The 25663-nt window shown below is 48.7% G+C and overlaps 1 protein-coding gene across 1 annotated transcript in view; it reads right to left on the reverse strand.

Annotated features, from left to right (window-relative positions):
* Positions 1–25663, reverse strand: part of pappa2 (pappalysin 2) — a 726002-nt gene that overhangs the window by 642450 nt on the left and 57889 nt on the right. Inside the window, exon 2 of the mRNA XM_072511622.1 lies at positions 3768–4830. Coding sequence (XP_072367723.1) covers positions 3768–4830 — 1063 coding nt within the window. The remainder of the gene's footprint in view (positions 1–3767; positions 4831–25663) is intronic.

Consider the following 25663-nt stretch of genomic DNA (forward strand, 5'->3'; position numbering starts at 1 on the left):
GGGAGAGAGAGAGACAGTGCAAAATATTCATGACACAGTCCGGAGAGAGAGACCGGGACACAGTCTGGAGAGAGAGAGAGAGCAAGACACAGTCCGGAGAGAGAGAGAGGGAGAGGGAAACAGTCCGGAGAGAGAGAGAGCGGGACACAGTCCGGAGAGAGAGAGCGCGGGACACAGTCCGGAGAGAGAAAGCGCGGGACACAGTCCGGAGAGAGAAAACATGGGACACAGTCCGGAGAGAGAGAGCGCGGGACACAGTCCGGAGAGAGAGAGCGCAGGACACAGTCCGGAGAGAGAGAGCGCGGGACACAGTCCGGAGAGAGAGAGCACAGGACACAGTCCGGAGAGAGAGAGCGCAGGACACAGTCCGGAGAGAGAGAGCGCGGGACACAGTCCGGAGAGAGAGAGCGCGGGACACAGTTCGGAGAGAGAGAGCGCGGGACACAGTTCGGAGAGAGAGAGCGCGGGACACAGTTCGGAGAGAGAGAGCGCAGGACACAGTTCGGAGAGAGAGAGAGCGCAGGACACAGTCCGTAGAGAGTGAGAGCGGGACACAGTCCAAAGAGAGAGAGAGCGGGATACAGTCCGGAGAGAGAGAGAGAGAGAGAGAGAGAGCGGGATACGGTTCAGAGGGAGGGTAGGACACGGGCCTGACAGAGAGCGGGTTACGGGCCAGACAGACAGCCGGACATGGGCCAGACAGAGAGTGGGACACGGGTGTTCTGACACCCTGGGCTAGTGCGCTGTCAATTCCAGCCCCATTTGACCCAGTGTAATTCATTAAAAATAGCCAAAGCATTTGGCTCTTGGCTGCCCAATAACTACAGGCATCGGGGCGGAATTCTCTGATCCTGAGGCTAAAGTGTTGGCGCCATCGTAAACGCCATCGCAGAGCATCATGCTGCTCCAGCTGTGAGCTCGCTCATGTGCGCTAATTGCCTTCTCCGCGCCGGCCCCGACGCAAGATGGCGGAGAGCTACAGGGGCCCGGCACGTAGGAACATAGGCCCCCACTAGGATAAGCCCGATCGCGGGCCAAGCTACCTTGCAGCCCCCCCCCCCCTCCCCCTCCCCCCCCCAATAGACCGCTCCCTGCAACATGAACGGTGAGGTCCCGGCGAGTAGGACCACACATGAACGGCGCCGGCGGGATTCGGCCTATCTCGACGGGCACTCGGCACATCGTGCGTGGAGAATCGGCGGGGGAGGCCTTGTAGAGGGCCCCCTGACCGGCGCCGCGCTGATGCCAATGACGCCGATTCTCCGGTGGACCGGCGTCGGGGCGGCATCGCATAAATCGCGCGCTCCCCCCCCGGCAATTCTCTGACCCGGCGTGGGGTCGGAGAATCCCGTCCCAGGTCTGTGAATGTTAACTCAATTACGTTTTATGCACTGTAATGGTTAAAGCAGCAAATACGACTGGTTAACTGTTATCTAATACCTAATTTTTCACTTTAACTTTCCCCCACCCTCTTATACACACGTACAACGCTGACAAACACAGAGGGGATGGTGTAAAAAAAAAGCATGGAAAAGGAAAAAGTGTCTTTGTTTCAGATGGTTGTTTTTAAGCACGGTAGCCTTGTGGATAGCACAATTGCTTCACAGCCCCAGGGTCCCAGGTTTGATTCCAGCTTGGGTCACTGTCTGTACGGAGTCTGCACATCCTCCCCGTGTGTGCATGGGTTTCCTCCGGGTGCTCCGGTTTCCTCCCACAGTCCAAAGATGTGCAGGTTAGGTGGATTGGCCATGATAAATTGCCCTTAGTGTCCAAAATTGCCCTTAGTGTTGGGTGGGGTTACTGGGTTATGGGGATAGGGTGGCGGTGTTGACCTTGGGTAGGGTGCTCTTTCCAAGAGCCAGTGCAGACTCGATGGGCCGAATGGCCTCCTTCTGCACTGTACATTCTATGATAATCTATGATAATCTTACTCTCATTAAACTCTACTTTCTGTCCGCGGCTTTATTGTAGATTCATTCAGGCCGCTGAAGTTTCAGAAATACAGCACTCACAGCCTTTCTGAAGGGAGAGAGAGAGAGAGAGAGAGGGTCCTGGTCTTTGTTTGCAGCCTGCAATGGTTTTCTTGTAGATTGATTCATTCAGGCTATCTGAAGCTTCAGGAATACAACACTCACAGCCTGTCTGGAGAGAGAGAGAAAGCACGTTCTTATCTTTCTGTGTCTAGGGCTCAACTGATCTTTCAGGTCTCTGAGAACTATCCCACTGTGATAGGATCCAATCATCACCTGTCACTGGGCAGAGTACAGCCTTTTGGTCAATTCATTGGCCATCAGCCAATCAATCAAACCGAGTTTCACCCGATCTCTCTCACTGGTGCCGAAAAGTCTGAAGCTCCTGGACAAACTAGCAGAGACTAGCACAATATTCTCTCCTGTAATGTCTGATTTCCCCATTCTCCCTGCTGCTTGTCTTAAAGATACAGGTCTATTAATCACCCACGGATCAAAAAAGATAATGGCAAAATAAAAGAAAGGGAAAATAAGGGAGTAAAAAGGATGGACCCATACACAATCCGCAGAGAGAGCGGGCACAGTCTGAGAGAGAGTGGGATGTGGTCTGGTGAAAGCAGGACACGGTCCGGTGAGAGCGAGTGGGAGACTGTCCAGAGAGAGAGCACGCCACTGGCTCCGTAGGGAGAGTGGAACACAGTCCAGAGAGAGAGCAGGACACAATCCGTATTGTTGTCAGTGGTATATTAATCCCTCAACAACTGAAGTATACTGGCCAGGATTCTCCCTTCTGGGGTCTAAGTCCCCACGCCAGCGGGAAAACAAGCGCCAATCACTCCGGCATCAACAGCCCCCAAAAGATTTTCCGCACTTTCGGGGGCTAGGTGGACGCCAGAGGGGTGGACGCTGGAGGGGTCGGCGCCGCTCCAGCTGGCGCCGAAGGGACTGGGCGAGTTCGCACATGCGCGGAACGGCCAGCATGGTTCCGCACATACGCAGACCGGCCGACGTATTTTGCCGCATGCGCGGGGGGTTCTGTTCTCCGCGCGGCCATGGCGGAGCCCTACAGGGGCTGACGCGGAAGGAAGAAGTGCCCCCAGGGAACAAGCCCGCCCGCAGATCGGTGGGCCCTGGGCCAGGCCATCGTGGGGGCCCTCCCCCCGGGGTCGGATCCCCACCCCCACCCCCGAGTACCGCCCCCACCGACTTACCTGCCAGGTCCCGCCAGTACATGAGTTGAGTGATTCTTACTCCCTTATTTTCCCTGGCGGGACTGGCCAAAAATGGACGGCCGCTCAGCCCACCGGGGCCCGGAGAAAGTTGCTAGACAGTTAACCACACTGAGATTTCTCAGACAAGACTATCAACCACATGAACACTTCATACATCGACCGGTTATAGAATACCAGCAACTCTCTTCCGTCATTCCTGATATGGCTGAGTGCTGGGGCTGCCTGGAACGCCCTCCGTTTAAGAATCAGGCTGAAATTCAGCCCAGGTTAATCGGAGAGTGTTCTCTTCTATTTTGCAGCAAGAGATTCTTTTGAAAAACTGCCACAGTTTGGAAGGGGTTGTAAGGATGGACAATGTGAGAAGTGGAAATTTCACACTGCTGTTCTTCTGAAATGCAGGCCAAGTCATATTGTTTCAGCTCTTCTACATTTAGAACATTCTACACTTGGTTTGGAAGTACTTAATACTGAACATGTTACAGTTGCCAACAGTGGCAATGTTGAACTGTAATATGCACAGTAGTTTATCAAACATATTCGCCAAAAAAAGCACAGTGTTTCCTACCTTTCTGGGGCGTCTGGGTCAAAACAAGTTTTCCTCACATCTGTAATCGTGGGATCGCAGCAGTCACCATCATCAAAGTCATCCAGGATATTGTTGCACTCCATGTTACAGATCCCATCCCTCCTCTTCCAAACATAACACCTCCCCAGGAAGCGACAGTCCCCACCGTCGTACCCTGTTAAAGGGTGGTCGCACTCTGGGTCACAGTGGTCATTCCCGATCTTGCTCTTCTCACAGTTGACCAGAATGATTCGATTGCGAATGGTGGTGTTCAGGACCTCGGTGATGGTGAGGTCCCATGTTATGTTGTACCCGCTGAATGCCTTGTTCAGGGCCTGGTGCTGGAGCTCAATCTGCTGCTTTGAGACAGTGGGGTTGAGCCGTCTATCATCATGAATGTTGATTACTCTGTAGCGGATCAGCTTCTCATTTCGGAGCGGCCAATAGCTGTTGTAGTTCTTGATGACGTCAATATTGTCACAAACGGTCAGTCCACATGGCGGAGGGATCAAAGGAGATGCCAGCTTAGGCCCCGGCAGAAGCATAATTTCCCAGCTAGGATAATGACTGTCCTTCTCTGGTATCCATTGATTTTCCATTTTAGAGAAATCTGCATTGAAGACCAACAAGGAATCTCCCCCATGAACACCTCGATGATAACTCTGCTTTAATTCTTCTTGAGACTTTGCAGTTTTCCAGAGTGTGAAGCTAGCCAGGTAACCACGGAAATTATGTCCATCCTCAGAGCTGTCCCCACCAATCAACAATGTCCGGCAGGAGCTCATAAACGCGCTGTGCAGATCTCCCAACTGTCCAGCACTCGCACCAACTCTTGCTCCGTTCACATACAGCTTCATCTGCCTACCGTCATAAGAGGCAGCCACATGGGTCCAGGCGTTGGCATGGTAACGGTGATGGGCGAAAACCGTGGTGGCATTCCTGGCTCGGTCTGTGCGGAGAGAGAAGAAGAAACGGGGATCCTTCCTTCCAGAATATTCTACTGATTGAATGCCAATCATCCAGCCCTTCTCACTGAGTGAATAGGAGCAGTTATCAAAGAGCCCTGCAAGAAATGACAGAAAAAGACTCATTATCTTGCACACTGGCATTGTGAATTTGTTTAGTAATGGCAGCACAATGTGTGGCCCCTGTCCAGTCCACTTATATATGGAAATAACATATTTATATAGCACCTTTCACAACTTCGGGATGTCTCGAAGTGCTTTACAGAGTTTGGTTACTGTTATAATGTCAATATTTCACACAGGAAACTACCACAACAGCAGTGGCCAGATAATGGCTGGGAGTTACTGCATCCCCCCCCCCCCCCCCCCCACCCCACCCATCACGGTATGTTTTCCAATGGCGAAGGTAGCTGGACATTGGCCATTGGCGGAGTTGTGTGATGTTTACTGTTTACCTGCGTGGGACCACACATCCTGCGTTTCAGGTCGCAGTGAAAAGACAGCACCTATGATAGTGTAGCACTCCCCTCGGTACTCTCGGGCAGGATCAGCCTGGATTTCTGTGCTCCTGTTGCTGAAGTGACCTGTCCCTAAAACCTATTGACTCAGAAGCAGGGGTGTGACCACTGAGCCATAGCTGACACACGGGTACAGAGATGTAACCGTCAATGTGATTTTTAGAATAAATCCACAGCAGGATAATAGTTTGTTTTGTCCTTCCAAACTTAGCGAGTCAGAGCAGTTTGTTACCCGGAAAAATAGGATAGAGAAACTAAAGGGTACATGTATACACCAATGATAGTAGGGATGGAAATAATTTTAGATTATTCATTCCAAGCTTCCCCTGAGACTTTAGAGCATTAAAGTGTGATGATTCCTTGGTTAGAAGCATGTAGTCAGTACAAATACACACAACAAGTTTAGTAACAGCACACCAGCTAGCATTGACAAGAAAACATTCAATGCAGGAAAGCATCTGTTATAAACCGCACAGGTCTTAAGGGGTGGGGATGATTAACTACTCTGTGGATCTTGCAGAATACGAGCTCCCCCGATAAGGGAGCGGGGGACTCTTAACAATACTTGGCTCTGTATAAATAGAGTTGGACAGTAAGGCACCGACTAGAGAAGGCCCAGTACTATATAATAATAATTATAAACTAAAGCACGTTTTTGTTTTGACCAACTTGGTGTAGTCTCTTCGTAGCCTTTACGAAACTAAAACATCCCAGGACACAAAAATACAATCAAATAAAAATAAACAATGCTGAGCTAAAGAAGCAGATAGTCGGAGGAGGCTGGGGCAAAGAGGTCAGTTTTAAGGACGCTTTAAAAAAACATAGGTGGAGAGGTTGCTTCTGTTATACACTGTTCAGACCATAAGGGGGTTACACTTGTGGGTTCTAATCATCTAATCCCTGGAGGGATATTATTGCTCTTCAGAAGGCACAAAGAGCAACAGACAAAATGTTTTCAATCATTGGGAATTAACGTTCTGTGTAAAGATGAACGGAGTTGCCCTTGTTCTCGTTGAAAAAGGGGGGGACTTTGAGGTGAACTAAGTGAAGCTTTGGAAGTTCCATATTGTGATATGTTGGTATATTTCTTTAAGGCAGCATATCTTAAACAGTTGTCAATCATCATCACTGAGGCGGAATGGGATATACAGCATATATGTAAGATTCAGTGATCAAGATCAGAAATGATTCCCACAGCCTCCCAGTGAATATTCTCTGTACAGAGTCTTATCTTCAAATAAAGAAGTCACATTATTGTTTCACCAATCCTTACATGTGATTGATGAAATTCAAATAATCTCCAACAATGTTCCAATAAATCCAAGGTAATATTAGAACCGTCTTTCACATTATGTTCCTCATTCTGTTTACAAACTTATGCATCTGCATGATCATTCCAAAACTCTAATGTATGATTATTTATCCTGTAAATCATCCAGCAAATCATATGTGAGCCATATGACACGTACTAATGTGCATTATGTTGAAGGAGGACTATGTCAATGAAGATCTTTGGTCCCAATTGTCCCCTTTGCTGATGGGTTTGAATATCGAAGGACAAATGGTAAAATTGTAATGGTTAGGAGATTGAAATGGTGCTGAGCTTTTCCATTGAGAAAGTTGTGGAATAAATAGCAGGGAAAGCCACTGACACGGTTACGACACCCTGGTAAGCACGGTCAATTCCTGCCCTCCCTGTCCTGGAGTCGCAACACAAGTGAATTAACCAATCATTTTTTTAAAAATATAGTTTATTCCAAACATTATCAAATTCCAAGAAAGCACAACAGGGCCTTTATTTCCTCAGGAAGCTAAGGAAATTCGGCATGTCCACATGGACTCTTACCAACTTTTACAGATGCACCATAGAAAGCATCCTATCTGGCTGCATCACAGCCTGGTATGGCAACTGCTCGGCCCAAGACTGCAAGAAACTTCAGAGAGTTGTGAACACCACCCAGTCCACCACACAAACCTGCCTGCCATCCATTGACTCTGTCTACACTTCCCGCTGCCTTGGGAAAGCGGGCAGCATAATCAAAGACCCCTCCCACCCGGCTTACTCACTCTTCCAACTTCTTCCCATCAGGAAGGAGTTACAAAAGTCTGAGAACACGCAAAAACAGATTCAAAAACAGCTTCTTCCCCGCTGTTACCTGACTCCTAAACAACCCTCTTATGGACTGACCTGATCAATACTGTATGCTTCACCCGATGCCAGTGTCTATGTATTTACATTGTGTTGCCTTATTATGTATTTTCTTTTCTTTTCATGTACTAAATGAACTGTTTGAGCTGCTCGCAGGAAAATACTTTTCACTGTACTTCGGTACACGTGACAAACAAATCATAGAATCATAGAATTTACAGTGCAAAAGGAGGCCATTCAGCCCATCGAGTCTGCACCGGCCCTTGGAAAGAGCACCCTACTTCAGCCTCCACCCAATCCCCGTAACCCAGTAACCCCATCTAACCTTTTTTGGACACTGATGGCAATTTACCATGGCCAATCCACCTAACCTGCACATCTTTGGACTGTGGAAGGAAACCGGAGCACCCGGAGGAAACCCACACAGACACAGGGAGAACGATTAGACTCCGCACAGACAGTGACCCAAGCCGGAATCGAACCTGGTGTCCTGGAGCTGTGAATCAACTGTGCTATCCACTGTGCTACCCACAGTATCCAATCCAAATTCTTACAAAGGCATAACTATAGAATACAAACAGTTTGTCATTTTTATTTTAACAATGTAATAGTAATGACCCTAGCCCCTATCCCCCTTCAGCCCAACCACTCCCTCTTTCCCTCTTTCTCCTCATCCACCCACATTCCGCCCCATCCCCTGTCCCCACAACTGTTGGCCAAGAACATGACCTTAAAGAAAGTGATGAACGATCTCCACCTGGGGAAGAACCTTTCCTCTGACCCTCTCAAGGTACATTTAAACTTTTCCAATCTCAGGAACTCCGCCAAGTCACCCAACCATGCCGAGGCCTTCGGTGGCACTGCCGCCCTCTATTCATGCAGGATTCGTCTCCGGCCTACCAGAGAGGCAAAGGCCAAGCCATCAGTCCTCCTCCCCTCGAGAAACTTAGGTGAGTCTGACACCCCAAAGATAGCCACCAGTGGACACGTCTCCACTTGACCCCAATGACCTCCGTCATGATCTAAAAAAAACCAATCAGTTTAGGGCAGGATGATAAAATGTGTGAACAGCTCCCCCGACTCCCTTAAACACCGCCCACACCTGACCTCCACTCCGGGGAAGAACCCGCATGCGTGCCATGGTCAAATGCACCCTATGTACTACTTTAAACTGTATCAGGCTTAGTCTGGCGCAGGAGGAGGTAAAATTTACCCCCTTGCAAGATCTCACTCCACACCCCTCCGTCTAGCCCCTGGCGAAGTTCCTCTCCCCTCTTCATCTTAATTTTCTACAACGATGGCTTTTACGTCTCCAGCAAACACCCATAGTCTTCCCTTCCCCTACCTCATCCCATGATAATATCCTTTCTAACAGTGTCTTGGCAATCGAGATAACGAAGAGATCGCTTTATGAAGAAAGTTCCTCACCTCCAAACATCTAAATGCACTTCCTGTTGGGAGTTGAAATTTCTCCTCCATCTCCTCCAGTCCTGCAGATCTATTCCACAAACAAATCCCTAAACCTCTCGACCCCTTCTCATCTCCAGATCTTCTACATTACATCCATCCCCAATGGTGCAAACCTAAGATTATCACAAATTGTGAATTCTTATAAAAATACCTGAACTCTTTGGCTCTTGGCTGCCCAATAATTACAGTTGCCAGGTTTGTTAGTTTAAACACAATGACTGCTTATTTACAATGAAGACTATAATGAACTATGCAGCAAATACAACTGGCTAACGAGTAATTAATTCCTAACTCCCCACTTTAACTTGTACCCCACACTCTATATATATACACACACACACACACACACACACACACACGCGCACACACAAAAGACAGCCAAACACGGAGGGGTGGAAAGGGGTCAAAAGAAACTAAGCAAAAGGAAAAAGAGCATTTGTTTCAGATGATGATATTTAGCACAACTTTTTTTCACAGCAGGTTAATTCCAGCCCCACTCGTCCCGGAGTCACAACACAAGTGAATTAGCCAATAATTCTTATAAAAATTCCCAAAGTCTTTGACCCTTGGCTGCCCAATAATTACAGTCACCAGGTTTGTACATTTAAACATGATTACTGTTTATTTATACCAATAATTAGCATGAACTGTGCAGTAAATAGAACTGGATGACAATAGGCTAATATCTACTACCCCCTTTAACTGTCCCATCCACTACCCACACAGAGGGGTGGAAAGGGGTAAACAACAATAAGGGTGAAGGTCAAAAGTTAAGAGTCTTTGCTTTAGATAGTTGTTCTCCAGCACACTTTCTTTAAAGAATGCCCACGGGTCAAAGTCTCTGGTTTGCAGTCAGTAATTGTCTTTTTTATAGAGTCATTCATGCAGAGTCTCCAGAGCCTAGAAAATTCAGTGCTCACAGGTAGCAGGATTTCTGGGCAGACACTTTATTTCTCATCAAACGGGGCCTTCAGCTTAGGTTCACATTCAGGCCTCTATCTTTCTGTAAGAGACACTCCATTTCACATAAAACCTTGCTTTCAGCTCATGATTTGTCAAAAGGCCTCTGCAGTCTCAAGAGAACTTTCTGGAGAGAGAATCATCCCTCACAGTGTCCTCCTGGAAAGAATTAGTTTGATCTTTTTCAGAGAGAGTTAGTTAGATCCCTTCATTAGGCTGCCAGAATCGAACTGAAACTGAACTGGAACCTCAGGAATCTGAAAAATCTCCCATTGGAATAATATTCAATCATCACCTGTTACCTGGCAGTGATCAGCCCTTTGGGCTCATTCATTTGCCAGCAGCCAAATCAATAAAACTGAGTCATCACTGATGCCAGCTAGTGTGGATTCACCAGTCAAACTAGAACAGCCTTACAGATTCTTCTGTTTGAATTAAAGGTACAGGATTCTTACAGGCTGCTTGTCTTAAAGTGGCAGGTCCATTAACTCTCTGCAAAATCAAAAATAAAAGAATAAGGGAACTAAGGGAATAAATAGGGAGGACGCTTACACAGGTTAAAGTCTTTCCTTACCACCTGGAATGTGGTTGATTCTCTGTAGATTCATTCACTAAGTCCTCTATAACTTCCGAAATACATCACTCACAGCCTTTCCGGAGAGGGAATATCAAGTTAAAGTCCCTTTTTGCAGCCTGTACTGCTTTTCCTGTAGATAGATTCATTCAGGCACTCTGCAGGTTCTGAAATACAACACTTGCTTTCTGGAGAGAAACATGGAGGAAAGAGAGTGTATCTTCTTTCTAAGCTGCCAAGAGTCAAACTGTACTCCTTGGGCAGGATTCTCCAGAGCCCAACGCCGAAATCGGGGTCGACGATCGGGCTGAGAATGGATTCCAACGCCGGATCCGGGGCAGGCATCGGTTTGACGCTGGTCCGCCCCCTCCAAACCGGAATCATCGGGTCACGCGCCGTTGCAACACCGTTGGCGCATCATCGCCCAGACCACCCACGATGCTCCTCCCCCGATGCACCAGGTTTCGACGCGTGGGCCACGTGTGGTCCCGGTGGTTGGGAACCCGGTGTGCCGGCTGCAGACAGTGTCCATCGCCGCCACACCTGTCCGGGATCCGTGCCGCTGGCCAGGCGGGCTTCTGCTAGGGCTGGCGGTACTGTGGTGGTGGGGGGTGGCCAGGGGGTGTGCTGTGGAGTCGGGGTGGTTGGATTAGGGCTATAGCATGGCTGATGCCATATTTTCCGCCGCAACCTGTGCAGGCTGTCAGCCCTGCTCATGTGCGGCCCAGGTCTGGCCATTCTCCGGCCGCTTTCAGCACATCCCACGGGCATTTCATGCGGCGCTGGTGCTAGTCCCTCGCCGGTACCGGAATCGGTGAGGGGTTTGTGTTGATTCTCCTGCGAAACTCCCACGGATTCTCCATTCACACCGGCACTTAGCTTCAGGAACGGAGAATCCAGCCCCTTTAGCCTCTGAACCATCCCACTGGGGTAAGATGCAAACACCGCCTATCACCGGGCAAAGTACACCCTTTTGGGCCAATTCATTGCCCCCCACCCACCCCCAGCCAACCAATCAAACCAAGTCCCAGCCCATCTCTCTCACTGGTGATCTCTTGTTCAAATCAGCACTGGCTAGCAAATTGATCTCTCCTGTAACTTCTGGAATCTTCTGCTTGAATTAAAGACACAGGCTGCTTGCCTTAAGGAGACATGTCCATGAATCATCCATTGATCAAAATAAGAACGGGAAAATAAATGAAAGAGGAAATAAGTGGAATAAAGAGGAAGGACCTATACATCACAGATAGTGTGAACAGTTCATGAGATAATGGGCGCAATTTGCCAGTCACGTCCTGCTGGAATCGGGGCTCAGCCGGCAGGTCCTGCGAGAGGCCTCTTCTGGGAGTTACGATGGTTATTACGCCCCGTGAGATCTAACGAGATCTTAATGAGCGAGATCACAATGGGCAGCATCCAGATTGCATAATTAAATGAGCTTCACTGCACACTTAACTATGCCTACGCTAGATCGAACTCGCCAATGAGACCTCACGCAGGCACCATTTATTACTGTCTGCCACAAAGAGGGACCAGGCGAAACAGCACTCGGGGCTGTCTCCCATGTGATCGGAGAGCCCGGGTGGTTGGAATCTGGGAAGGGTGACACCATGGCACTGCTGATGCCACCTGGACACCATGGCAATGCCAGCCTGGCACACAAGTGCCACCTGGAAACCCTGACAGTGTCACCTAGGTGCCAGTCTGGCACTGCTAGGGTGCCCAGGAGGTACTGTCAGCCTGGAAGGGACACTGCCAGGGTGCCAGGCTGGCAGTGCCAAGGTGTCCAGATAGCATTTTGCCTGCGCTGGGGATCGGGTGCATGAATGCCTGGTGTGGGGCCTGGTGTGGTGCGGGGTGGCTAAAGGACCCCCCAACTGGTGAGTTGGGGCATTGCGGGAGTCTGGGGGTCGCGTTCATAGTCGAGTGGTCGGGTTGCCATTTTTAAACATCCCCCCGATCTCTTCCTGCACTGGCTGGCGGAGCTCCTCAGTGTAGGAAATGCGACTGAGTGCTGCCTCGGCGGGCGCTCTGCGCTCATCCTGCACAACCCGTCCAGAACGGGACTCTGGTTTTTTTTATTCAGTTGCGTCCAATACTGTTGGAGAAAAGTGGCTGGAAGAATGTGCGGAGGTGCGGAGCACTGAAATCGGAAGAATTAAAGTCTTGTTTGGATCTATTGAGTGTTCTATTTCCTACACCTTGTTACTTGAACAAGATTGAAAAGGATGGAGTCTTGAGTTCCAAATCTCCGAGATATCCAGTGTGAAGCTGGTTGTCAGGAAAGCTCTTCAAATGAATTAGTTTGTTTCGAGTGCTCGCACTGCCTACTCTTCAGTCAAATAATTTGTGGGTTTAAATTTCATTCTCAGATTTGAGCTGTTATCAAAGCCAACTTTGCTGTGCAGTGGTAAGGGGATTGTGGTGCCTGCACTGCTGTTCTCCAGTGGAAATGTTAAGCTGAGGAGTTCGGTGATGTTAAAAATTCCATGGTACACTGACGAGCAGAGTTCAACACTGCCCCTTCAGTCCAAACAGATATACTTCACTTCTATTTGTGGAACCTTCTCAGGAACTGAACATGTTGGCAGATGTAGCAGTCACAGTCATTGCATCACATACTGGGCCTTTCTGAGGTGGAAAAGTGTACCATAAATCAAGACACGTGTACCTACTCAAAATACCTCAAACAGACTTGATTACAAGTTATCTGACCTCCGTGCACCTTATGGAAAGGCTGCATTTGAAATGAAATGAAAATCGCTTATTGTCACAAGTAGGCTTCAAATGAAGTTACTGTGAAAAGCCCCTAGTCGCCACATTCCAGCACCTCTTCGGGGAGGCTGGTAGGGGAATTGAACCGTGCTGCTGGCCTGCTTTCAAAGCCAGCGATTTAGCCCTGTGCTAAACCAGCCCCTAATTCACATGGGGCTGCAGTTATGTGGCGAGACTTGAGAAACTGGCCTTGTTTTCCTTTGAGCAAAGAAGATGTTACAACCCGCACAAGACCTACACCCCGTAGGTGTAATCAGAGCAATCAGTCTCCACGTGAGTCTCGCCGTAAACAAACTCGCCCGCTAAGAGGGCGGGGAGCCCGAAGATATTCATGACTGAGATCTGTATGAAGTTGGCCATGTATGGAATGCAGTACGAAGTCTTACAACACCAGGTTAAAGTCCAACAGGTTTATTTCGATGTCACTAGCTTTCGGAGCACTGCTCCTTCCTCAGGTGAATGTTACCTGAGGAAGGAGCAGCGCTCCGAAAGCTAGTGACATCGAAACAAACCTGTTGGACTTTAACCTGGTGTTGTAAGACTTCGTACTGTGCTCACCCCAGTCCAACGCCTGCATCTCCACATCATGTATGGAATGGGCAGAGTAGACCCAACTGGGATCTGATGTATATTGTAAATATAAAGACTTTGCAATAAACCAAGTTTTCTTTTGACAAACTCGGTTCGGACTAATTGGTGGCCCACTAAGGAAGGTTAAGTTGAGATGTTCTGGAGGTTTACAAAATAGGTTCTGAGAGATGAGGGGAAAGTGTTTCTACTGGTAACAGGTCAATAACCAGAGGACGTAGATTGAAGGGAACTGGCAGAAGAACTCGAGGCACCTTGAGGGATGACATTTTTTTTTACATAAGCTGTTTTGATCTGGGGTGCACTGTCTTAAAGGGTGTTGGTGTAGTTTCGATAGTAACTTTTAAAAAGGGAATTGGCTAAATACTTGAAGGCGGAAATTTTCAGGGCTCTGAGGGAAGGGGAATGGGACTAATTGGGTCATTCTTTCAAAGAGTTGGCACAGGAATGATGGGCTCAATGGCCTCCTTAGGTGCTATATCATTCTATTATTTTCAATAGTGTGCCCACGTTTCAACATATTCCTGCCAATATGATTTTGAGGTATGGGCGGAGAAGAGGGTGCTAGGCTTTGGAAAAGGGTGATTCCTGTACTCAAATTTGAAAGTACAAGGAGAAACCCGAGGTGCTGAACTGTAGAGAGGGTGACTCACAGCCTGTAGCCAGACATCCTCAGACATTTCACTGGTGCTCAGCTGTGCATTAACCTGACAGCAAAGTGCAATTGGATGAAGAGCAAAGCCACGTGGTACCAGATACCATCCCTGCTGCTGCTTCCCTTGCAGTTGCCTGGATACGCAGCTGAGCTCCCTCCTCAGCATAATTAGCAGATGGTCACATGCCGTGGAGGCAACCTTTTGGCTTTTGTTGACACAGATGGAGCTTAAAATCCAAACTGTACATTGTAGTGTTCGTTATTGCCGTTCGTTCTCGGAGCTGGTGATTCATGCCGATTCATGACTGAACTCAAGACAGAGAATGTCAGTATGCTGTTTGACTGTGGGGTCCATCAACACAGTGTCTGCTCACATCGCCTGTTGTTAACGCTGGCACCAAGGGTCACTGGGGATGTACAAGTGTGACAAGGTAATGCAGCTCAGGCAGGCTCTATCAGAAGTAACAAGACAGTAATCAAACCTTGACACCAGTTGGACTCTCCAATATTAACTGGGAAAACTCCCCGATTGAGTTTGGTTAATAGAAGTTTGTTTATTCATTGTAAGTGCATCCTGTAAAGTTGGACTGAGGTCAATAAGAGTTGGTTTTGTTTCCATTTTGAAAGTCTCTGTATTCCTTTTTACAGAAGGAGTTATTTTTGGCTTACGCCCAGCTCCAAAAGGCTGCGGGAAAAATGCACCAAATAAAATGTTAAAAGGCTTGTTTCTCTGGGACAAGGTGGATGCACGAGATCCTCCTGCAGGAAACAGTGATGTCTGCACCCATCCGCCTCCTTCAGGAACTAACTTGATTCCTGCAACAAACTATACCCAAGGAGGTTGTTTCAACTCCCGAGATAAAAACAAGCAAATAATCAGGGTGATTTGACATGCCCAGTGGAGAAGTTAATGCTGGAGGTGCAGCTCTGAGGTTGCATCATTTTAGCTCCCATTTTCACACTAAGTTAGTGCCGTTTCTCTTGCAGGAATGTAGGGTTATAGAATGACCTCGTCAACTTTTACCTGCAGCTTCAGACATTCCCACTGAATACCCAGTCTGACTCCACAGCTTCACATTTGATAAGGGGGTATTAGGATTCGAATGGTCCACCATTATGGGACCCAGATCATGTGTGTTTGAACATTCTGCAGATCTCTTGTCAGTTTCCTCGACTGCTATGTAAATGCACCCAGACACCGATACCTCGTGGCTCTGGGATGCTGATCAATAGTCGACCGCACATTCGAACTGTGACCTGAGCCCAAGTTCTTTACCAAAAACCCCAGGCAGAAGCTCGAATGAGTAGACTGGTTTCTCCCGCCCTGCCCACCACAAGAACGCCACGGGCGAGCCGCGTATAATGGAGAACTCCATTGACCTCGTGCGGGATTCTCTGGTCGCCTGGTGGTCGCAGCCGGAGAATCCCGCCCAGTAAGTCTGAACTCCTGTGAGAATTCCCATGGAGAAGAGAAGCCAGGAATAAAGTAAACTAGGGTGCCTCAAATGTGCCTGGCTCAATGGTGACTTTCCCACCTTTGGTTCGTGGGTTTCATAGTTTCATAGAATTTACAGTGCAGAAGGAGGCCATTTGGCCCATCGAGTCTGCACCGGCTCTTGGAAAGAGCACCCTACCCAAGGTCAACACCTCCACCCTATCCCCATAACCCAGTAACCCCACCCAACACTAAGGGCAATTTTGGACACTAAGGGCAATTTATCATGGCCAATCCACCTAACCAGCACATCTTTGGACTGTGGGAGGAAACCGGAGCGCCCGGAGGAAACCCACGCACACACGGGGAGGATGTGCAGACTCCGCGCAGACAGTGACCCAAGCCGGAATCGAACCTAGGACCCTGGAGCTGTGAAGCAATTGTGCTATCCACAAGGCTACCGTGCTGCCTTCAAATCTCACGACAGAGACTGGAGTACAAAATCTAGGCCGGCACTTCAGTACAGCACTGAGGGAGCCCACCTGCCCTCTCAGGCGGATATAACAGGAGGTATTTTTAAGAAGAGCAGGTGGGATCTCCCCATCCCTGGGCAATTAACATCACTAAAAAGGCTTATTGTTTGGCCTTTGCTATCAGTAAATGATCTGCCGCAGTTCCTACATTACAGCCCGGACTCCAGTTCCTCGCAACTTTGAACATCTGTCAGTTGCGAATAACTGTTCTAAAATGCAGGTTCTTGCTCCTCTGTGCGTTGAAACTGGGACTTGTCTCGCTACTTCCAAAGTTGCTTTCACACCGTTTTTGGAAGTGTTGGTTCCCAGCACCCAGGTCTCACACAGACCAGCACTAACTGCAGTGTGAAGCTGTCCGATCCACTCAACCCACCTGCCTGCAAAATCCAAGGAGGATAAACATGCAGATTCTTTGCCTGGTCTCAGTTCTGTGATCCATTCTCCTGGCTGCCTTTTTAGACCCTTGGCATCGCCTAACTGTCAACCCCAGACTGACATCGTCCTCCTCCCCTGCTCTTTTCAATCCCTATATGATTCCCTGCACTGTGTGCATTGGCACTTCATCCACGTTACACAATTGTAAAAACAGTGGTGGTTTCCACAGCTTGCCCCAGCAAGCAGGGTTTCCCTTTAAACAGGAGAGCCTGGCTATTCCAGGGATGCCAGCGGAAATAATAAAACCGAGTGAGTCATAAAATTCCCAGTCTCTGAATGGGGGGATCTCACCCGGGACAAGCATTAAACAGGTGTCTCTCCACAGGTACAGACAAAGCTGGCAAATCCAGGCCCTTAGTGGAAGCAATTCTAGATCTGGTTCTCTGCGGTTAATTATCCAAACATAACAAGCCGTTCCCAAGTAAGGCCTCCCATGTTTACAAAACAGTTTCAGGGAGAACTTACTACAATCGAGCTCAATTCCACAGCGTCTGAAACACACTGGAACCCAAAACCAGGGGTGGGAGCCAAGCCAGAAAATGTGTTTTCAATTGGCCTGCATACCCTGCCTGTGATGAACAAACAGAGAATTTGAAGTAACTGCTTCCAGCACTCAGCAGTAGCGCGATCATGTACAAAAGCACACGCCTACCAGGTAGGAGGTGTGCACTACCTGTACAAAGCCAAGATCCGAACCGAATTGTGCATCCTTCTTTAAACACAAGCCGAATGCAACTCCGCACACGCCCCATGCCCAGTTCGCAGCTGACAGTGATACTCACAGACACCACAACATCATTTGTTGGTCCGCTGTATACTACTTTTTTTCGCTTCACTCTCGTCATGTGAGCATCACCCCACCTTGGTCACCCCGAGGTGCTGGCGAGCCACTTTGGTGTTAGTGGGTTGTTACGTCTGTCTGGCTTGTTAGGCCACACAACAGGGTAGTTTAGAACCAACCTGCTTGGCATGGGATTGGACTCAACTATCGTCCGGAACAGGTAAAGATGGCAAGATTCCTTTTTTAAAAGTACATTCATAAACTCATTGAGAATTTTGTGGCTATTTAACAGTTTCATTGTTACCGTTCCTGACACCAGCTTGATGATTCCCAGTTATATAATTTTAAACTGAATTCAGAGGAGCAGGAGGAGGCTATTCAGCTCATTGATCATGCTCTGCCATTCAATTATACCATCAGCAATCATCCACCTCTACACTATTTTCCCATGTACCCCCATATCCGTTGTAGCCATCTGGGATGGCCAGGTCCCGATTACAAAATGGACACTTGCAAAGAATGCAGGGAAAATTGGACAATGCTAAGAAACAAGCAGGTGCAAGCTCTGTCTATTGATTAGAACCTTAAACGCTCAGACAGGCCAGAAACTACCAAACGATTTACATACCAATGAGCCATCTACGGGGACAAAAGGGAAACATTTAAATACACAATGTTAGGATAGACTACCCGGCGCCAGAAGAAGCTAAGACAAAGCAGACTGACAGTCACCAGGACACGCCCAGCGATCAGGGAACCGCCCCTCTATTGGAGGAAAATCGATACCGATGATTGGGAAAGACCCAATTAGTTGAGGCCAAGTTCAAGGCCCGCCCAAAAGAGCACAAAGCCCTTTTGGGTATAAAAGGTATCCCCCAAGGGAGAACGCCCTCCTTTGGCTTTGGCTCTCAGCGAAGAGAGACCAGACCAGCAGCTGCACCAGACCAAGTAAGTTCCAAGTCAACGCACACTACGAGATAGACGCTCCTAGTTGCTACCCTGTAAACAGCTCAACCCAGCAGCCTCAGAACCGAGCAACAGCCATTGTTCCTCTGACTGAATGGGCGCCCAAAGCTAAGTATAGGCCTTAGTAATAGTGGTAGTTTAGTTTGTAGAGTTTATGCATGAGTACATTTGACTGTGTAAATAAATGAGCATTGCTTTTGAACTTACTAACTGGTGTATCGAGTCATTGATCAGTATTCGGTTCTGAACCTTGTGGCGGTGTCAAAAGATACCTGGCAACTCTTGAGCAAACGTGATTAAATGGAGCCAAATTAAGAACCAACCACAAGTTAGCAACATTTACTGGCGACTCCGCCGGGATTCGATTTAGAAGTGGCCTAACCACTCCGAGAGAACCCAAAATTTGAACTGAGAATCCAATTGGGAACAGAAAGAAAAACCACAAGCGTCAAAACAGTACTGATCAAGCCTCTGAGATTCGGAAGTGTGTTAATGCATGTGTACTAACATGGACATAAGGTAAACCTGAGAGATTTTGTTGCGAAAAACTGTCGGGAGTTTTGTAGGCCGGAAATTAGCGTAAGCCATACCCGTGTTTACATCACCGCTTTATCACCCCCTGTTCCAAATTCGGTAAAGATCCTAGTGGAGAGAATGGCAATGAAGACAATGGAATGCCTTATGAATCCCCAGGAATTCAAGGTCGCAGTGACCAGCAGTAGAGTAGGACAGTGTCCCGTTTGGGAAGAAGAGATCAGGAAATATTTCAAAGGGAAAGGATGGCCCCTTTGGAGTGAATTCTGTGATAATGAGGAAACAGGACCCGGGAGAATAGGACATACTTGGTGGGAGAACCTGTCAGAGATCCACAAGAAGAGCTTGGGAAAAGCTCGCAAGCCGATGGCAATTGTGTCCTGTTTGGCACAATTGCGAGGCACAGAGGAGGTCGTTAGGATGCTCCGTAGAGAGCTAGAGGAGAGAGACAGAACCAGTGAGTGAGGTAGAGAAAGAGAATCGAGATCTGAAAGAGCAGTTAGCAGCAAAGGGCAGAGAGGTGGATGATGCCAAGAGGGCACATCAGTCTTGTCTCGTGCATTTGAACAGCTTTCAGACACAATACAATAAGGCCTACCAGGACACGCAACGTGCGGTCTTGGTAAGACAAGAAACAGAACAGCAAATTGAGAAATTGCAGAAACAGTGCAACGATTTAAAAGCAGCCCTACGAGCACGCCGTACTTCCACAACGGAACAAAGGCAGAGCTCCGTAGACCATGCAAAGTGCCGGAAGCAATCTCTGCAGTCTGTGCAAAATGGCTTTCAGAGTACATTCGGACCCCAATTAGATCAAGAAAATGGCCCCGATTGGCAGGAATTGAACGAGGCTGCCCACAGATACGTACATGGGACATGTACGCAGGTAAAACCCCAGAAAAGGAAAGCGCCCCAACCGAACAGGCAGAACACACCCCCATGAATCCTGTGACCACACACCGCAGGGCCGCAGGAGAAGGAGAAGCAGACTTCCTTTACACAACCCCGTTAACCGTGACCCAATTATGGGACGCGTGTGGAAAAGTTACACCATTCCTTCCCACATCCGACCCCCAACCATTTTTCGCGAAAGTCAGACAACAGGCTACCATGTACGGCCTGGAAGAAAAGGAACAAGCGAAGCTCACAGTTTTAAGCCTCGACCCTTCAGTCATAGCAGCCCTTCCCGACCCACAGAATGTAGGAGGAGGCACACTCCAAGAGATGCACACAGCGATCCTTGATGCGATCGGCTTTAACAGAGGAGACCCCGTAGAAGGCCTTAATAAGTGTAGGCAAAAGAAGACAGAGCACCCCACAGCGTTTGGTGGACGTTTGTGGATTCACTTTACCGCAGTTTTTGGAGAGTTAGCCCGCGCTCATTTGTCCCCAGATAATATGGCCAAATGGACCTGAATTCTAGTCTCCCACGCCACAGAAGCAGGACGAAAAGCTTGTGCAAATTATGACCCCTCAGATGAGGCCCACAATGAAAAATGGGTTTTGAAGAGATTGTCCCACGCTTGGAGAAATCAATTGCAGGCAAAACCGCATTCATAACACCCGATGAAGAGCAGGTAGAAATGAACCCAGTTAAGGCACACCAGAACCCCGCATGGGTAAATGAGGGCAGGAATAGCCAATCCCAGCCCAAAGCTCAGGAATGTTATAATTGTGGACAGCTAGGATACTTTGCACGAGAGTGCAACGCGCCCCAGAAGCAGCAGAGAAACCAACAAACAAGCAGCCTAAACAAGAATAGGGCAAAGCCGATCCATAGCGTTAGCGCCCGTTCAGAGTGGACAGAAATAAACTGCACCGACGACGGTGTTCGAGCTTCCCAACTTGGGTCTGCGACACTCTTTGGGACAAGTCCGGTAGACAGGTAGTAGCAGGCAAAGTTCGGAGACAACTCGTGGAATTTCTTTGGGACACAGGAGGGTCCCGCACCACACTCAATTCCTCCACGATGTTCCAGCGAGACACGTGGCCCACAACAGACACCATTACACTCAGCGCCTTTACAGGCCATTTACAACAGGGACACATCACAGCCCCTGTAGCAATACAGATAGGGAACATCACAACCAAGCACCCCGTAGTTTTAGTTGATATGCCCCAGACAGCAGAACATATCCTTGGGATCGACTTCATGAGCTCCCATAACTTTTCTTTCGACCCAGTGAACAAGTGTGTATGGAAAATGGCAAAGGCAGCACGAGCCCCCGCCACGCTCACAGTAGGAGAATACGTAAATAGGATTAGCTCAGTAGGAGACTTCTGGTTCGACCCCCGAGCCATTAGTGCAGACAAATAGGTAAGGGCAGTCCTGCAGGAACACAAAGCAGCATTTGCACAGCACAAGCACGACTGTGGCAGTTTGACTGGCTTTGTAAACATTACAGGTCCCGACCCTAAACCCCAGAAGCAGTACGGATTTCCCCAGGAAGCAGAGGGAGAAATATCCAAAGTAATAGAGAGTTTGTTGGATCAAGGCGTACTCAGATCGATAGCCTCCACAAACAACGCACCGATTTGGCCTGTCAGGAAACCGGATTGATCATGGCGACTGACCATTGAATACCGGGAACTGAACAAAGTAACCACAGCAGCAGCCCCCACCATAGCCACGAGTCCCGAGACCATGCTCAAACAGGGACTCCAGTCAAATTCTTTTTCATTTTTGGACAATAGTAACGGCTTTTGGTCCATTCCATTGGCTAAAACGTGCCAGTACAAATTCGCCTTTACATTCCAAGGGCAACAATACATGTGGATGTGCCTTCCACAAGGTTTCCACAACTCCCCCTCCATTTTCCACCGACAGCTGGCAAATGGATTAGCAAAATTTTCCCGCCCCGATTGTCTGGTCCAGTATGTAGACGACTTGTTACTACAGACAGACACAAAGGGAGAGCACATTTTGCTTCTAGCCAAGCTCCTAGCACTCCTAAAAGACATTGGTTGTAAAGTCAACCCCAAGAAGGCCCAGATTCTGAAAGAAAAAGTAATTTACTTGGGAACAGTGATCACTCGTGGTAAACGCGAGATTGAGCACAAGAGAATTGACTCGATCATCAAATTGCCCCTTCCCCACAATGTCTCAGCCCTCTGGTCATTTTTAGGACTAGTTGGTTACTGCCGAAACTATATTGACAGTTTCGCCACTAAAGCAGCGCCCCTTTCCGAACTTCTCAAGAAGCAGGCACCGTGGGAATGGCTTCCACAGCATACAGATGCCGTGGACGCTTTAAAAAGAGCACTCAGCACAGCCCCCGCACTACAGGTCCCAGATCCACATTCCCCGTACGCTATAGAGGTAGCAAGCACCGACCGAACCCTTTTGGACGTGCTCCTGCAGGAACATCACGACCAGTTAGCATACGCCTCACGCATGTTAGACCGTGTAGAGCAAGGATTTTCTGCCTGTGAAAGGCACCTGCTCGCAGTTTTTGGGGCAGTACAATACTTGCCTACATTACAGGACTCAACCCCATCACCATCCTCACAGAACACACACCGACACAGCTATTGTTAGACGGCCGACTTAAAGATGGCACAGTCAGCCAAATCCACGCAGCCCGTTGGACCCTTCTTTTCCAGGGACGGGACATCACGGTAAAGAGAACCAAAACCCACACATTCCTTGCCGATAATCTGCAGTATGCAGGCACCCCTCACGAATGTGAGATCATCACCACTAAACACAACACAGGCCCATTTATTCCCAAAACACCCCCCAGGAAAACAGGTAGTACATCCCAGAGTCCCCAGCCGACAGACACGTGCGCACCCCTAAGGATTTATGCGGATGGCTCATCCACAGTGTTAAATCCACAGAGAGAGAATTACCAGTTGCAGTACATATGTGGAGGACATGCAGGGATGCGCCCTAAATGAAATTTCCTTAAAGTTGCCAGGACACTTAGGCTCGCAGGCAGCAGAGCTGGCAGCGATTGCATATATTGTAGACCACCCAGATTCGTTCCCGACCCCAGCTGACATCTATTGAGACAGCTTGTATGTCTGTAATAGTTTGACAGAGTTCCTACCACTCTGGGAAACAAGAGGATTTGTTTCCACGGATGGTAAACCCCTACCCTCAGCCCCATTACTCCGCCATATCTTAGAGACAGCGAAGGATAGGAAATACGGCATAATTAAGGTTCGCAGTCATCACCGTTCTTCCCCCCCGGTAACGTTAAACCAGATGCCATAGCGAAGGCAGGCTCCAGGCATGGTTATTTCTGGAAGCCCTCCGAAAGCACCCTAGTACACGTAGTTCAGGTCTCACATACCAACAGTCAGGATTTAGCGAAGGCCCAGAAAGAGGACGAGAAACTCAGGGAAGTTTAAAAGGGAAACTTCCCAGCCCCGTATGACAAGTTTAAAAATGCAATCACCACACACGACGGTGTGATTTAAAGGATGGCATTTATATAGTCCCCAGCAGGGACAGGAACCAGATAATGTCAGTTCCATGACAATCATGGACACCAAGGAATGGAACCCACCCTAGCCCACCTCAGACCGCTTTGCTGGTGGCCTGATTTAAAAACTGATGTGACACACTACATAGAGAATTGTTTATCTGTGCCCAGAACAATCCGGACAATGCTAAGAAACAAGCAGATGCAAGCTCTGTCTATTGATTAGAACCTTAAACGCTCAGACAGGACAGAAACTACCAAACGATTTACATACTAATGAGCCATCTCTGGGACAAAAGGGAAACATTTACATACACAATATTAGGACAGACTCCTCGGCACCAGAAGAAGCTAAGACAAAGCTGTGACTGACAGTCACCAGGACACGCCCAGTGATCAAGGAACCACCCTTCCAGTGGAGGAAAATCGATACCGATGATTGGGAAAGACCCAATTCGTTGAGGCCAAGTTCAAGACCCGCCCAAAAGAACACAAAGCCGTTTTGGGTATAAAAGGTATCCCCCAAGGGAGAACGCCCTTTTTTGGCTTTGGCTCTCAGTGAAGAGAGAGACCAGCCCAGCAGCTACAGCAGGCCAAGTAAGTTCCAAGTCAACGCACGCTACGAGATAGACGCTCCTAGTTGCTACCCTGTAAACAGCTCAACCCAGCAGCCTCAGAACCGAGCAACGGCCATTGTTCCTCTGACTGAGTGGGCGCCCAAAGCTAAGTATAGGCCTTAGTAATAGTGGTAGTTTAGTTTGTAGAGTTTATGCATGAGTAGATTTGACTGTGTAAATAAATGAGCATTGCTTTTGAACTTACTAACTGGTGTATCGAGTCATTGATCAGTATTCGGTTCTGAAACTTGTGGCGGTGTCGAAAGATACCTGGCGGCACTTGAGCAAACGTGATTAAATAGAGCCAAATTAAGAACCAACCAAAAGTTAGCAACTCTGTCAAAGTCATTAGTCTCCAGAAATCTAATTTCTATCTTGAACACGCTCAATGATTAGGTTGCCACAGCCCTCTGTGGTTAAGAATTCCAAAGATTCACAACCCCTGGAGTGATGAAATTCTTTCTCATCTCAGTCCTAAATGATCTGCCCCTTATCCTAAGATTATGGCCCCTGGTACTCAACTCACCCACCAGTGGAAAATCTACATCTACCCTGTCACACCATTAAGAATTGTGTAAGCTCAATCAGGTCACCACTCATTCTTCAAAACTCTAGGGATAGAGGTCTGTCTCCTTGATATCTCCTCATAAGACAATCCAACCGCGCCAGCAATCAGTCTTGTGAATCTCCATTGTATTCCCTCTGTGGCATATATATCCATCCTTAGCTAAGGAGGCCAAAACTGTACACAATACTCTCACCAAGGCTCTATACAACTGTAACAAGACTTCCTTATTCCAGTCCTCCCAAGCCCTCATAATGAAAGCCAGTGTATTAATTATTTTCCTAATTGCTTGTTGTACCTGCATGCTAACTTTTAGGCCGGGATTCTCTGAAAACCTGGCCAAGTGTTGACGCCGGCATCAAAACCGGCGCGAGCGACGCCGGCGTCAACGGGCCTCCAGGCCCAGGCATTCACCCCTTCCTAGGTGGCTCGAACGGCGCCAGAGTGCTGTGCGCTGCTCCGGCGCCGAAGGCCGGCCCGCCACGGGTCCATGCACGCGTGCGCCATAGCCATCTCCGCACTGGTCCCCAGGCAATATGGAGGAGCCCTCGAGGGGCCCGGCGCGGAGGAACATAGGCACCCCCCTGGAATGAGCCCGCCTGCCAATCGCTAGCCCCCGATCGCGGGCCTGGCCATCGTGGAGGCCGCCGCCCCCACGCCACTCCACCAGGACGGCCCCCGCAGCCAGAACGCCGAGGTCCCCCTGGGTAGGACCATACCCAAACGATGCCGGCCGGACTCGGCGGGCACCCGGCTTTCAACGGCGCCACGGCGACCGTGCTGGCGCAATTGCTGCCGGAGAATCGGCGGTCCTGTGTCGGAGCGGCATAGCGGGATTCGCACGCCCCTCCTGCCGATTCTCCAACCCAGTGTGGGATCGGTGAATCCCAGCCTTAGTCTCTCATTCACAAGGATACCCAGGTCCTTTTGGACATCAACTCTTCTC

The sequence above is a fragment of the Scyliorhinus torazame genome, chromosome 7 (genome assembly GCF_047496885.1).
Source record: "Scyliorhinus torazame isolate Kashiwa2021f chromosome 7, sScyTor2.1, whole genome shotgun sequence".
Taxonomy (NCBI): Eukaryota; Metazoa; Chordata; class Chondrichthyes; order Carcharhiniformes; family Scyliorhinidae; genus Scyliorhinus; species Scyliorhinus torazame.